This window comes from Talpa europaea (assembly GCF_964194135.1).
Source record: "Talpa europaea genome assembly, chromosome: 3".
NCBI lineage: Eukaryota > Metazoa > Chordata > Mammalia > Eulipotyphla > Talpidae > Talpa > Talpa europaea.
In genome coordinates, this window is record NC_140069.1 from 38,764,928 (window position 1) to 38,781,021 (window position 16,094).

The window sequence follows — 16,094 nt, forward strand, 5'->3', positions numbered from 1 at the left end:
ATTGGGTTCTAGATGCCTATGAAATGGCCTCCCTGAGCTCTTGCTCTGGGAAGCAAGAGGCTTGTTAGGAAGAACAGACTTTTTTTGGTGGGCAGCATAGGAAGAAACAACAGCCCACACAGGTGCCAACCTTTTCACCTCCATGTGCTCCAAGAAATCTGAATGTGACTAGCCAGTGCCTCTGGTGGAATAAAACTTCAAGATAGCATTGCCCGCTGAACACGAGCCTTCCTACGGTACATTCCCACATCAGCCACAGTCTTTTTCCAGGTGTGGCTAACTACAAGATAGTTATTTTATAACAGAAGCACAAGAATTATCCCAGTTATACCCTTTTGTGGTTTCCTGTCCAACCACATTGGGAGATTTGTAGAGAAGTGAGGCTCTGGGTGCGAGTCGGAGGTGGCTGAGAGGAGGAGCAATCATTTCCTTAAAAGCTTGTAAGCTTTAAAACTGAGAGGTCAAGTAAGTTTTAAATTTTCATGTCAATTCTAATTGGTGGTGGCTGCAGGAGCAATGTGTTGACAAGAATTCTAAAACCTACTCAGGCCTCTAAGTGTAAAAGGGCTGTAATTAACCTGTGTCTGCCTCAGAAAATGGAGAAGAAAGGAGGAGAATGGTGTCCAAATATGTATTTACTAGCTTTGTGCTGACAGAGTTATTTACTCGAAGTTACAAAAGGAACAGAGGCATAAAGTCTGCAGTAGAACCTGGTTTTTAAGACATATGCCAATTAGTATAAAAATAATGCATACTTAAATGCTTTATATGTGATAATAACCAATATTTGGGACTTGACACACTGTTTGAAGACTTCTGGCACATTTAACCTCATAACCTCCCGGTTAAGTTTGTACATTTATTGGTTCTATTTTATACACAGGAAAATTAGGCAGAAAGAAACTGAATAACTTTCTCAAGTTTGTAAAGCTAGAAGGTCATAGAGCAGGTCTGATTAATATCTTGAGTTCTTGGTCTTAAAGTACACTTGTACCATTTTTTTATGTGTTATTTGTTGGTCATTAGTAGTGGATCAAATTCATCACAAAGTTAAGGAGCGCTCTTGTGATAGAATTCGCCTACAATGGATTCTATTTCTCTGAAATAAAAAGCAGTATTCCCTCCTTTTTTCTGTGATACCTTTATCAGAGGCTTTCATGCCCAATTGAAATATCTGCTTAGGGCTATTATGGGGCCCCTGGTATGTTCCATTTACAGTTACCACCATCTGTGCTGCTAACTCCAGGGACAGGTTAATGGATGGCTGTGGTATCAACCAAGAATCTCAGTGCCGGTTCTGACACCCACAGTCATGACTTTTGCTCTATTGGAAATTGAGGATACAGGGCTCATTTCTCTTGGACAGGCTGTAATGTTCTTTCATAACTCCAGTGGGAGGATTGACTGCAGCATGAGGAATCCTGGTGAAATATAAAGAGGATCCTTCTGGCAAGAAAAATCATTAACTACTAGTAGATTCTCCTGGGAGACTCTAACAGGCGTGGGGCTCTGGTCAGGGGCCAGTAGGTATTTGGCCAAAGCAGAGTATCGGGCCTTATCCTTGTCCTACAGTAATTCCAGAACTAACCTCACCACACCTCATGTTTGAAGCAAGCACATACACTTCTGGAGATGTTTCCATTAAAAAAAGAAAAAAATAATAATTTCCTGGAAAGAGACACTTTCAAACTCAATTATTTTCATAGTGGAAGATTTGCTCACTTAATTCCAAACTTATAAAGTGAGAGGAAGTAAATTTAAGAAAAACTAGCAAGTGGCTGCTCAGCTGTCTCTTTCAATTGTCGTATTTAGTTACTTGCTAATAACTGTTAAATCCTACAGAGAAACTGGGCATCTGCCAAGAGTTCAGATTGGGAAAGTGGATAATCAGTCACAGGGTTATCCAGTTGAGATCTCAACACTCAGTCCTACTCTGCAGAATTTTGATGTAATTTATCTCCCCCCTGCTTTTTTAAATGAAGACATCACAGTCAATACAGTTCTGGCAGTCTTTCGATTGTCAGTAAATTGTGCAGAGTGTGAATGCTGCTAAGTGACGCAATATCCATATTCACAGGGCCAGTCCCAGTGGGTTGATGTGCACATTTGACTTTTGTCCTCATAGGCCTCCCTGCTGCCTCCACCAGTCCCCACCCTTTGCCTATGTCCCACGCTCTCATACCTGTTCAGTTCCCTGGTGCCATCTCACCTTCTCTAAATTAAATGCCCGACATTCATTCAGCTACATTCATTGTAGCTAATGTCTGATACAGGCTTGGGAAACAACAAATCATTTTTGAGGTAACATTAGTTTGAAAACCCTGTATATGACTTAGACTTAGGGTACACGTTCATACCTCTTCAGATGACTTATCACACCTCACCCACCACCAAAGCATCCATAATCCTCTACCAGAGTCCATTGGATGCCTCCCCACCTTGTTCTTTTACTCCATCCACCCCCTCTGGGACCCTCAATTGTGCAGTCAGATACGCAGAGTTTATTATAGCTTAGTTTCTATATTTTGTTTCTTTATAGTCCACATATGAGTAAAATCATCTGGTATTTGTCTTCCTCCTGACATATTTAGCTTAGCATAATCCCCTTCAGTTCCATCCATGATAAAAACTCCATTTCTTGCCTATGCTTTGCTTATCCATGTTTCTGCCCCCTTCCCAGTGACAAGCTTGTCTGACAGATTAATCTTCCCCTTGCCTTCCTGTCTTGGTTACCTCAAGTCCTCTCAGAACTTGTATCCTTTTGCAGGTCTCCCTGCCGCCAGCCTAGTTCTTTGAAAAAATTAAATCTTAGCACTTAAGATTTTAATGACCTTAACAGTCACATGCAGATAAAACCATGTGGTATCAGTCACCTGTTTAGATTACTCATGATTACATGCTACTAGATTGTGTTAAAAGCTACAACTGAATTACTGGGCTGCATTTTGCCTTCATGTTAGTGGCCCTCTAAACCTATGGCTCTAGCTATCTTATAGGAGTGTGGTTTTGTAATTCCAGGTCCCGTCTTCTCCTGCACTGCTCCTGCAGTTAACTGTGCAAGATTGAGCAATGACCCCAAACCTAATAGTTATAGCCTTGTGATGTCTCTTCAATGTTGACCTCCATAGTGAGTTATTAGTTAACATGACCTTTGAGGTGTACTTGACCCAACTGATTAGTTCTCAGTGAAAGAATTTTCTTCATTGGGTTCATACCACTTAACTGACCCACCATAATAGTTGCTTGAGTTATCTTTATTAATTCTTTACTTCAAATATTAGTATGTTCTAGAGCTCAGTCTAGAGTTCTTTGTTCTTTCTTTCCTCCTTTGATGTTTGCCTTCATCTAGTCTCATGACTTTGAATGCCATCTACATACCAGTGACTCACAAATAATTCGATCCAGTGCAGACCTCTCCCTGTACTCTAGATTGGGAATCCAACTTTCTATGTGGTTTTTTCACTAAGATGTCTATTGAGATCTCAACTTTAACATTTCCCAAAAGTAAATTCCTAATCTCTACCACCACCTTGGCCTACTCCAACTTGTTCCATGGGTATTGTTCATCTCTCTTAATTGCAACTTCATATGTTCAGATGCTCAGTCCAAAAATCTCGAAGACATATATGGTAGCTTAGTCTGGACATCATTAGTTCCTTTCCAAGAGGTGGACTGGCCTCGAGACTTGTTTCTCATGAGTAGAATATGGCAGATGTGACACTATGGAACTTGCAAACCGGATTTAAAAGAATAGGAACCTTCACCCTCTCAAAGTCAGTCACTATGTAAAATTGTGGCCTATGCTAAGGCCACTGTGCTATTATAAAGTAGAAGCTGACCATGTGGAGAGACTGTGTGGGGAAAGATGCTTGGTCACCAAGCATATTCCAATCAGCAGAGGTGCCAGATACCTAAGTTCAGAGGCTATTTTGGACACCATATAGAGTAGAATAATTCAACTGAACCCAGCCCAGATTGCTGAATATGATAGATAAGTCTTTTTAAAGTCAGTAAATGTAATCTAGCAGAAGATAATAATGTCCTTGACTCTGTTCTTGCTCTCACAGACTACATACAATCTGTTAGTGAATTTGTTGCTCAACATTCAAAATATATCCATAACATCACCACCCTTTCCATCTTGGCTGATATTATATTACCTGCCTGATTTTCCATGTTCTTCTCTCATTCTATTATAACCTAGTCTCAAAATACATAGTCTTTCAAAATTTAATTCATGTCATGGTAAAATTGTGCTTAAAATATTCCAAAGACTCTCATTTCTCTTACAGTCAAGACTAAAGTAATTCGATGGTCCATGAGCTTTTACAGGATTTGGCTCTCCATCACCTTGTTACCTTCTCTAGAGCTCCAGCTTTGCTTGCTTGATTTTGCTCAAGAAACATTGATATTGTAGCTTTTACTTAAACACATATTTATACTTCTGCTTTAAGACTTTTGTGTTGCTAGTTCCTCTTCCCAGAATACCTTTCCCTCAGGCAAAACTTTACTTGTTCATCACCTTCAAGCCTTTGCTCAAATATCACCTTCTTAGCAATATTTTCACTGACCAGTCCTATTCAAAATTGACTGCTCATTTTCCTACTCCCTAGCCATCTTTTCTTGGTTTACTTTTTCTCCAATACTTTCTGTCATCTAACATATTGTCAGTAATTAATTAGGTCAATTTTTACTATCATTTACCTCACATTTGAGAGCAATGTCAGGAGTTTCTGTCCATTTTGTTAACCGAGATATCCTCAGTGCCTAGATAATGTCCAATAAGTACTTAATAACTAATGCATGACTAATTTAGTGAATCTGTGTTTTCTTCTCCTTCACTAGATCCATGGAGAGTTTCCAAAACAGGCTGAATTTATTAATCCCTAAGCCAGCATTATTAATAGAGGTTTAGAGCTAAGTCATCCTTTCAGACTTGAAATCATGTTATCCACTCAAAATTGCTGAGATCAAAGTTCTCCTATAAGTTTTTGTCATTCCTCAATAGACTCTTAGAACTCACCTAATGTGAAACACATATTTTATCCTTCATTTTCCACTCTACCAGTTTGTGTTGCCTCAAAATTTGGCTTCTGCCTTGGCTACTATGAATTTTAATGTCTACTGTCTTAAAACCCCTCATGAAAATTAGCCTACTGGATTATTCATTTCTAAAAGGCTGCTTTCCAAGCCGTTTTTATTCATTATAAATGGAATAAAATAACTGACTGGAATTCTGGATCTGGGTCTCTGGCTAGGGACCTTGGACCCATTGACTAGCCTGCTAGATGGCAACTCTCTCTGATTTAGTCTAGGTAAACAAAATTGAGAGCTGGTAGAATGAGTTGCTCCAAGTCCTATTTGAGCAGGTGTACTAAATCATGGACTGGCAAATCCTGTCCAAAAAATTCAGCCCAACACACTGACCATGAGGCACTATGATGGACAAAAAGCATTAGATCCTAACTAATGAGTATCTCACAATTTCCTGGAGACAGCAGGTTGAGAGCCCATGTGGACAGTTGGAATGTAACCTGTCTGTGCATGCCTGTGTGTGGCCCAACCCAGAACGAGCTATAATGCTGCTCTTCTCTTCCCCACCTTGTGGACTTACCCTTTAAAAATCTCCTCCTAACTCCCTTCAGGGAGCCAGGCTATATTCTCCTTTCCCTCATTAGCTATCCCATGTATGAGTTTCTCTAATAATAAAACCTTGCCTGGTTCAACTACAATGAGCGTTGTCTGGTCCTATTTTAAAATACTAGTCATATAATGTTTCTCTTCTCAATCCTTTTAAGATGAGATTTGTGATTATCAGTATATTTAAAAAGGACAATTTTCGGTAAATCAAGAAATTATTGGGTTGTCAGAAAAGGCATGATGTATTTTTTCTATGTTTTTCAAGCCAAAATGCATCATGACTTTTCCAATAACCCAATAGTTAGAATTCTGCTTAAATTCTTCTAGAATTATCACACTATCACAATAGCATTGCTACCCTGATGCTGTGGATAGTTTTAGTAAGAATAGGGCTTAAAGTATCCATAACTGTTGCTAAGCAATCCAACTAAAAATGCTATTTCGCACATGATTATCTGTATTTTGTGGGTCATCCTCTATTTCCTTTTCAAACTCAGCAAATGGTTGCCATATCACTTTCTTAAAAGTACAATCTGGTACATTCATAGTCTCAGACTCATTACCCTTCGTTGTCCTGCATTGATGGATTTTCTTTGCTAGGAGGTAAGAACACAGAACCTATGCCCTCTTTTTCTGCCATGGCCCATGCTCTGCATACTAAGACTATAACCTTGACTGTATTCAACACTCTTCTGTTACTATTTGTATCTCAAATATACAATGTCCTCTCAAAACACCAACAGCAGGAAACTGACTGAATTGCAACTTTAAATACAATGAGGGACATTTACTGCCAGACAGGCACCACTGTCTTATTACTGGCTCACTAATCTGTAGTCAGAACTGCCATCACCTTGCATTCCTGATTTATTTATTTTATTGCATCACTAAAGGGCTCATAAATTTTGACTTTTTCGTTTTTTGAAGACTGGATGACTTCAGCTGCTCTCCCCCATGCACCTTGCACTTAACACTCCTCTCTGCAGCTGAACTTCTAAGCCTGGGGTGGCACTGACTGACAGCCCACTCGCAGTAGTTAGCCCTGGCAGTAACTGCTTTTCTACATAGGATTGTTGGCCTGCACTGAACTGTGAGACTAATGTTAATGAAGTTGCCCTTTTAGAAAATTAACTTTTCTAATAACCATGGTGACTAAAGGAGGCTAGTTTTAAAGATGAAGGGCTTTATCTGTTGAAATGGTTTTGCATAACAACCAAGCACAAGAAATCCTCATTGTTTCCCCTCTGGATTGCTTTTATGTGATGTTTATCAGCTATCACCAAGAAAAATCTAGTTTTAAATCTCTCTCTCTTTTAGTTGTAAAATTCTCATTAAAGGAAATTTTCATTATGTATTAAGGTTGTAAGAAAAAAGTCATCTGAGTTCTCACTGTCCAAAGACAGTTACAGTCATATTTTGGTCTTCATTTTTTCCCCTCTGTATATGTTTCATTTGTTGAATAGTTTGGGTTACTTATTCATATAATACATGCTGTTTATATAATTCCATGCTGTTATATAAACTGTTTATATATTTTTGCTTTTCTTTGCCTCTAATCAAATCCTCAATCTTTCCTGTGTCATCATGAACACTTGGGGAACATTCCCCCTAATGGATGTGCCATACTCATTACTGCTTAACTGCTTAATATTTTGGTTGGAACAGATGACTCACAAAAGTAAAATTGCAAAGAATATTTTGGGTATAATTCCATATTTTCTTATATTTCAAAAATAATTAGGATTATTTTCTTCGATATACTTTCAGCAATGGAATGACTTAGGCAAAAGAGATGAATATTTTAACCTACTGGATATACTTTGAAGAGAAAAAGAAATACTCTTGATAATGAAGCAAATACATGTTATATCAGTCTCTGGACTTGAAAGTAAATAACAGAATTGCAGCATGCTAGAAGTGGTGTAACCTGATCCCTTCATGTCTAAGGGACATAAACTAAGAAATGGTGTAACCTTATCTCTTCATGTCTCTCTGAGAAAGATGAGCTTGAAAGAGGTTGTATTGCTTATAGTCAGTTGGTACTGACAAATAGTGGAAGATACTTGATGTGACTGCTGATTTCCTAACTTCTAGCCAGAGCTCCTTTTAATGACCACTGCCACTTTTTTTTTTTTTTTTTAAAGATTTATTTATTTATTTTATAGAAGAACCAGGGTACAGGACAGATGCACGGTAGGGTGAGAGGAGTCACCAGAGACAGAGTAGGGAACAGAACAGAACAGGCAGACTGACGAAATACACTGCTGAGGGGAGCAGCGGGTGAGACAGGAGAGATCTGCCCTGTCATGTGGGACCCTCGCCGGCCGGCTGGGATCGAACCGGCGCTGCAAAGGTTGCAGACAGCTTCACAGCGCGGCGCTGCGCCACCAGGGGAGGCCCACCACTGCCATCTTTTTAGGACCGGGTGATCTTGATGTGTAAGTGGAAGTTTGGCCAGAAGAGGAGATATTTCAAAAGATATTAAAGTGCAAACTATGTAGTATCTGTTTCATTTGCAACATAAAATTCTTAAATTAAAATGAGCCCCTGTCATTTGATTCCACCAAGCAATAAAAATAAATGAAATAGGGCCTCCCTGGTGGCGCAGCAGTTGAGCGCTGGATTGTGAAGCTGCCCGCAGCCTCTGCAGTGCCAGTTGGATCCCCGGCAGCCTGCGAGGGTCCCACAAGGCCCGCAGACCTCTCCTGCTGCCCACTGCTCTCCTCAGCAATGTACTTCGTCATTCTGCCTGCTCTGCTCTCCCCTCAGGCTCTGGTGAATTCTCTCACCCTCCTGCGCTACTGACTGTACCCAGTGCTTGTATGAATAAATAAATAAATTTTTTAAAAAAATAAATAAATGAAATATATATCAGCTTTTATAGAGATTTGAAAAGAAAAATTCCATTAGTTTAAAATTTGCATGTATATGTGTGCTCATATGCTACTTACGGTGGTATCTGCTATGCTGTTTAGATTACTTCATATGTAATAAGTTTATCTCAGAGGATAGAGTTAGGGAAAGAATAGTTTCTTCTCCCAGATAAGTTTACTTTCTCTGAATAGATGATTCTAAAATGACCCTGCCGGATCATACCTGCCCACCTTACCCCTAAATTCTACTAATTTCTTCTCTTTTAAATTGGTGGCATAGTTTTATGTCTTTGGATAGTACCATAAGTTTCCTTGAATCAAACAAATAAAACTTTTTCAAAAAGTCTTAAAGATGGATACTCTACATGAAAGAATGATACCATCTAGTCTCTCTAACTTAGCAATGTTCTTTCCATACACAGGAAGATATTCAGTGTATAGATATTTATGCATTGAAAACACAGCAGAAGACTAAATGGGCCAGTCTTTCACCTAGCAAAGAAATGCCTGAAGCAGAACTATTTTAGTGGGTATTGTGTCAACATTTCTTTAAACATTTTAAATTGAAAGTTTTATAAATTACATTTGTGCTTAGTGTTGAAATATGAGGACACTAGAGTTAAATGTGATTTTTGTGTTAAAAAATTTCTCCACTTTAAGTAGTTGTAAGAAATGATAACCTGTTTAGTTGACTGTGTGAATATTAGTAACATGATCATAGCTTAAGGCTCATTAAAATAATCTTCTAGAGTACTTTATTATAGACCTTTCCCTTTGAATAATCATAATAATGAGATTAAGTAAAATTTGTAGAGCAGTTCAAACAGTTCTAGGCTCTTGAAATATATTATCTTTCAGGAAACTTTTATTTCTTCCTTTATACAGCCAAAGAATGAGAAGAACAAGAGCTCATGTCCAAGCCACAGTTAATGCTACACTGATTTTAGGAGACAGGCCTAACATTCTTTCAACTGAAAACACTCCTATAAAACATTTGCACAAATTTAAACCAGCCTCTGAGTGAATGTTTGGGACATTTTCTGGTTCAACAGTATTTCATGTTTGCTTGGGGAGTGTGAATTACAAAGCACATATTCTCACATATCTAGATGTATGGATATTCAATTCTGAATTTTAGAAGTGGACAGCTTTTTTTGTCTTTTTCTTTTGGGGAATGTCCCTTTTGTCTCCATGGATATTTCCGTGCCAGTAATTTGGTTGCCTAGGAAAGACTGGATTAGGAGCAAAAAGACTATATTTGTTCACAGGTCCTGCAACGAACACTTTAAGAGTAAACCTTGTAGGCTTGTCAGTGCTTAAGCTCATGTCCATTTCAGGGCAGTATATACTACAGGGGCTGGCATCTGTTTCTCTCTCCTCTTAATACTTACTTAAAAACCACAGAGTCCATTCCTAGGTGACTTTCTCAGTGAGCTTATCTGACTAAGTAAGTGAAATGGAAGCTTTTGCAAGTGTTAAAGGAGTTCAATGACACTGGAGTGTTAAGCTTCTAAAAGTTAATGTGCATCATCCTCGACATTATAAGAGGAGACAGAAAATAAATAAAATAATCAATAGTTAATTGGCAAACATTTTTCATCAAACAGAGCAAGTCAGTGAAGTGGAGATGCATAAGAAGCTTTTCCTTCAAATTGATTTTTGCTATTTAACATTAGCTGAAATTAGCTTCCATGGCTTTTGTTACTATTGTCAAGGTTCTAGGGGACATTTGGAATCATTTGAGGGTCCCCCTTTTCCCAAGATGTGTCAGAGTTACCATGAAGGATGATAATAGAACTCAGGCATGTCCAGTAGTAAGCAAATCACAGCGCTATCTTGCTGCCAGGTGACTGAAGTTTACACAATATAAACCACATTGACAGCTATTACCACCCATGGTGGTGATCTAAAAATGGTAACACTAGTAGCTATAGGTTATCCTGTGACAAATTTAAGTACCATGTCCTGATAATCTTGATCTTCATGGTCATCTCTGTGGGATGGGAAAGATACTACTGATAGGAAAGGTATCTATCTGACAGCCACAAACTTTTATCGGGAATGACACCTAGCAATAGCTATGAAATGAGTGGGATAAACCTGCAGGTTTGACATGTCTTACTGAGCTGTGCTCACTGTGACTGGGAGGGTTGCCTCTAGAGAATGGAAACCTGGAGTTGTCCAGCTCTGATAAATGGTATTTTTATTCTCTGGTTGTTGGCTTTACTCTCATCAGAGGAAAGGTCTGTCTGCTTTATAAGCAGAAGTAAACAATTATTCTCATTTAACAATTACTAAGCATTAATATGAACTTGACATATTGGGAAATGTACTTCCTGGGGGGGTGGGATCACTATTTTAGAGTACCAGAGACACATGGTACATTATTACAAGTAGCAATTTTTCTCCTTAAAGAATGAATTTGCTATTTGCCATTATGACCACATCCAATATTTATGGAATGTTCACAAATGATTAATTATGTTTCATTTACAAATAGTCTCTAATGGGAGGGATTTTTACTTTAAGAACTATTTTAATGAATTGCCTGTCTTTATGAATTCATGTTCAAGGTTGAAATAATTTCTTTTTGCTTCCTTCCCCCAACTCTGTACCTGAGTCTGCTGATTATCATTTCTTTCCTATTTCTTCCACCAGAATCGTATGATTACATCCCCAGTTGCTTACCCTAGAAATTTTGCCCATGTCTGTGATTCACTGTTTCCTTTTACCCCATTTGTAATACACTATATTCAAATGGCTCCATGTTCCCTGTAAAATAAAAGCAAAATTTCCTAATTCTGAGAAGTACAATGTGGGGAGTCTGGACCACCATAAACGTCCCAGTGACCTGTTCTCCACTAAGTAGACTATCCTGGCTTTCACCCTAAGATGTTCTTTATCTCCGTGTCTCTGATTTTTATCTCTGCACATGTTTTCTTTGCCTGGAAAGTTCCTCTTACTTTCGCCTGCTTGTGAATTCCTGCTTGTTCAGAAGTTGGCTAAAGTATCATCCAGACTTTCCACTCTCCCTTCCCCTAGGAAGAATCAGTAACTCTCATTTATCTTCTTATAGAACTGTATTATACATTATCGATGTATCATACTTATATGTACATCTACATCTAGCTCATCTGTAAAATAGTAAATATTTGAAGATTCACTGTTTTTTTAAAAGTTGTGTCTTCTATGTATATCATGTTTACTTAGAACATGACAGATGTTTAGTGAAGATTGGCTAAATTGAAAACCCTATTAAAGGAAGTAATAAAATAAAATTATGTCTCAGTAGATATTCCATGTAAATACTACTCTGGTTGATGATGTCAATACGGTGGACATAGTCAAAGAAGATAGTCTGACAGCAGATCACTTATATCAGAATAAATAGATATAGACACACAGTAGTTTTCAGAGCATGAAGTTAAATCAGAGATTACCTGTACCATAAAATAATTTACTTTTATTTCATTATTCTCTGTTAGCCCCACAATCTTGACATTTTCTGTCATTTGCCTAGAAGAGCAGCTTCCATAATACCTCGACCATGTAGACACATAACAAAATATGCCTTGTGTGAATGAACAAAATTATTTCAGTTTTTCATTTTACAGATAAGGAAGTAGATTCAAAGATGCAAATAACAGAAAAGTAGAAATCACCTCTGTTTAAGTTGCTAGCATATTCCTACATTGAGGTAATACAATTTCATCCTACTAAAGCGAAAATATATTATTGAGCAAATGAATATAATAAAGATTCCAGCAGAACTTGCAGCCCAGGTGCAATGAACACTCCAACGCAGGCAAGGCATAATCAACAAATTTGCTTACTTACAGCTCCTTCCCTTACTTTTATAAAAAAAATTATTTATTTATTTTTTATACAGAGCTGGGGTACAGGCCAGAGATGCGGGAGGGTGAGAGGATTCACTAGAGACAGAGTGGGGAACAGAACAGGCAGACTGACCGAAATATACTGCTGAGGGGAGCAGTGGACAAGACAGGAGAGGTCTGCCGCGCCATGTGGGATTCTCACCCAGCCGGCTGGGATTGAACCCGCACTGCAGAGGCTGCGGACATCTTCACAGTGTGGCGCTCAACCTGCTGCACCACCGGGGAGGCCCTCCCTTTCCAGATTTATGGTCAGGACCTCAGCATTCTTATCTACAAGGTCGGGCAGCTGGCCAAACTGTTCTGTCTCTCCAAGGCCATCCCCAAATGCCTGCATCTTTCCCTCCTTGCCTTGCCCCCTTGTCTGGGGACTTTGCCACAAATGGTTGTGCCTGCTGAAAAACGATGTTATCAATGTAACAGATATGGACACAGTTGTGTATAAAAGGAACTCTTGGTCTTTAAACAGGTGCTCAGACCTTACGGGGCTACCCTGGTCTGGGACCTCATGCATGAGTAATAAAGCTTTTCCTGACCTCGCCATTCCTAAAGTACCGCTTGTTCTTCCTCTGCCTGGATAAAAAGTAGAATTTATTTCTGCAACACTACTAGGAAAATTACCCAACCAATAAAGAACTTGAACTTCAAATCTATGAACTTGAACACTATGGTAACACAAACAGGTTCTTATGTAGTATATGGTCTTTCTTTTACCACCTGCTGGCATGGTGTTCATGGACATGATTGATTTTGGTGGGCTGGGATCTCTCCTTTTTCTGATCTGTATTGCTTAGACGGTAGCAGGAGGGTAAATAAGGAGAGCTGAGATCTAGTGGCAACATCACCAGACCTGAAGGCTGAAAAGCAGAATTCAGTTCCTAATTTTGTTATCTTGCTTCAGGCAAATTCTTTATTGTCATGGAAAGTTAGTTTTCTCATCTATAAAGCAAGACATAGAAAACCAACCTTTGTGGAGTTGTGTGGTGAGCAGATGAATAATGACCAGGAAAATATAGTCTGTCTACATAAAAGTAAGGTATTATTATTGTTAAGCTTAGATAAAAATGAGAAAGTCTGTATAAAAGGCTTTCTCAGCTGCATGTTCCTCCCTTTTGTGCCTTTTGTTCTCATTTTTGTAATTTCATTCAGTTCCAGCCTTTGCTTGTGCAAACAGATGAAAATATGATAAATACACACTTTCTGACTAATGTGATTTGTATGCAATATATCAGATTTAAATGAACTTCTGCTTCTAATTCTTTTGAATCAATTCAAGAGAACAGTAATAGAGAAATAACAGAAAAAGCATTTGCTTCTTGTCATAAGCTTCTATTCTCATAAGAAAATCAAAACATTCCAAGAACAGGGAAAATATGAAAATTAACATCATTGCATAGACAGTGGTAACTCATTGATGAGAAAAATAATCCACTGCCAGCTTGTTTTGTTAATAATTGAAAATGACTTTTGGATGTTCTGTATTAGCTGCATCTCTACACAAACACTTAAAAAAATGGATCAAATCAAAACTAATTTGCATTTCTCAGTTTTACAAACAATGCGTTCACCTCAAACAGGGACAGGAGGTATCATTTGCCTTTTCTTGGTGACTTCATCTCTGACCTTTACCATCAATACTGCCTTATTACTGATCATTTGTACTTGTTAAGTCCAATAGGTTTCCATTTTTACATAAAATTAAAAAAAATTAAAGTTAAATAAGTTCACAAAGACAGGATATTAAGGACCATTAAGATATATTTCCAGATATATCTTTTAAGATAGCTGAATGTCACACAGTAGAGGTTTTAGGTATGAGCAGAACCTGGGCACTCATTTAGTGCCACCTCTCATCTTTGATAGTTTGGAAAATGAGGCTATGAGTGACTGAAAGGAGATATGACTGCTTTCTTAGAACAAAGATCAGGAAACAGTTCAAGCTATCTTTGAGTACTCACACATATACACTTATATATAAATATTGAATAGAACATAATAAAGTTTAATATGTATAATTTAATTCTCCTTTACCCAAATGATTTCAAAGAAAAAGCGTGTCTTGCTCAACACTTACATTAACTTTTTGGATATGGACACTGATGGAGTGATAAGTATCTGGGAGAGAACCAAATAAATTGGATGATAGGAGATCTCAATAGCCTGGAACAATTGGCTAAGTCTAACAAAAAAGAATTTAACACAGATAGATGCAAAGTCAGCACTATAGTATGAAAACCAGTGGCAAAACTATATGTAGTGAGATATATGGTTTAAGAACAGGATATGATTTTTCCCCCTAAGTGTCTATTTTTAAAGAATCAAAAGTTCCTTGAGTTTATTCTTATATTCTCTCCACAGCAATGCATTTATTTTTAACCTAATTGAAGTATATACTGAATCATAAAGATGCTAAATAGAATTTACTCTATTTACTTGGTATTGAGATTATAGGTATGGACACTGATAAATTGGGGTAGGTAGAGAGAAAAAAACCAGAATGTTAAATTGACTCTAATCCAGGTATATTGGGAAAGATGAAAGGAATCAGATATGTCTCCCTGGAGAAGAGAAGGACTGTATTTGTTGTTTTAGAGAAACGGGGGTGGAAGGAGCATGTACCTTATAATAAAAAAATGTTTAATAAAATGGGAGAATTCAAAGTGTGACATCAAAAACATGAATTTGAATCCTGATGGCATCATTTACCAGTGGTGCAACCTAGGAAAATCGCTAAGAAAAAGTTGCATATCAATTTTGTGATCTGTAAGATGATAATGGCAACATCTACACTGCAGAATTGTGAAAATTAAATTAGATCAAGCAACATATACAAAACACCTAGAGTGCATGACAGTAAGAGTCAAAAATACTGAACTCTATTCTTTCAGGTAGTTGTGAGAGATGTTTTTGAGTTTTCTTAGAGGAATATCTTGTGGAAGGGTTTGAGGACAGATAAGAAGGTTAAGCATCCAAGATCCCTAACAATTTTGTGTGATATTTTTATATGCTGTCTACTAGTATTTTGTTGTACTTTGTATATGCCAGTAAAGATGTTCTTTAACTGACTTGATGCTTCATAGGTTATATTTTCTTTTATAAAGTTATAATAAATTTTCACCACTACATATAGTAAAGCAGTGCTTGTTCACTTACCTATAAAGTGCGGAAAGGGGCCTCTTGTTTCCAGGTTTTGGTCTGTATGGTTTGGGTTCTCCTGCCATGTTGATGTCTGAAAGCATAAAATAACAAAATACTGATTTAACGATTTGAGAAAAGTACATCATGGAGTATCTGTTTTTGTCAGTTTCCTATGCAAATGTTATATGCCATTCACTAATTCAATAGGTATTTATTGAGCAGATTTGCTCAGGAACCAGTTGAGATACATTATATACAATACAGATTAGATACAGTCCTTGTTGAATTTACATTTGACTGGGAGAGATAGACAATAAGTAGCAAACATAAGAAATAAGAGAAATAAACAACAAAATAGAAATTCTTAAGTTCATGAAAAAAGATAATGTTGAGGGCCTCCCCGGTGGCGCAGCGGTTGAGCGCTGGGTTGTGAAGCTGCCCACAGCCTCTGCAGCGCCGGTTCGATCCCCGGCCACTGGTGAGGGTCCCACTTGGCGCGCAGATCTCTCCTGCCACCCACTGCTCCCCTCAGCAGTGTACTAAGTCAGTC

At 38.0% G+C, this 16,094-nt stretch overlaps 1 protein-coding gene across 1 annotated transcript in view; it reads right to left on the reverse strand.

Moving 5' to 3' along the window:
- Positions 1–16,094, reverse strand: part of RALYL (RALY RNA binding protein like) — a gene marked incomplete at its 3' end in the record, with an annotated part of 289,268 nt that overhangs the window by 71,112 nt on the left and 202,062 nt on the right. The window contains exon 2 of the mRNA XM_084230548.1: positions 15,560–15,635. Within this exon, the coding sequence (XP_084086674.1) occupies positions 15,560–15,635 (76 nt within the window). The remainder of the gene's footprint in view (positions 1–15,559; positions 15,636–16,094) is intronic.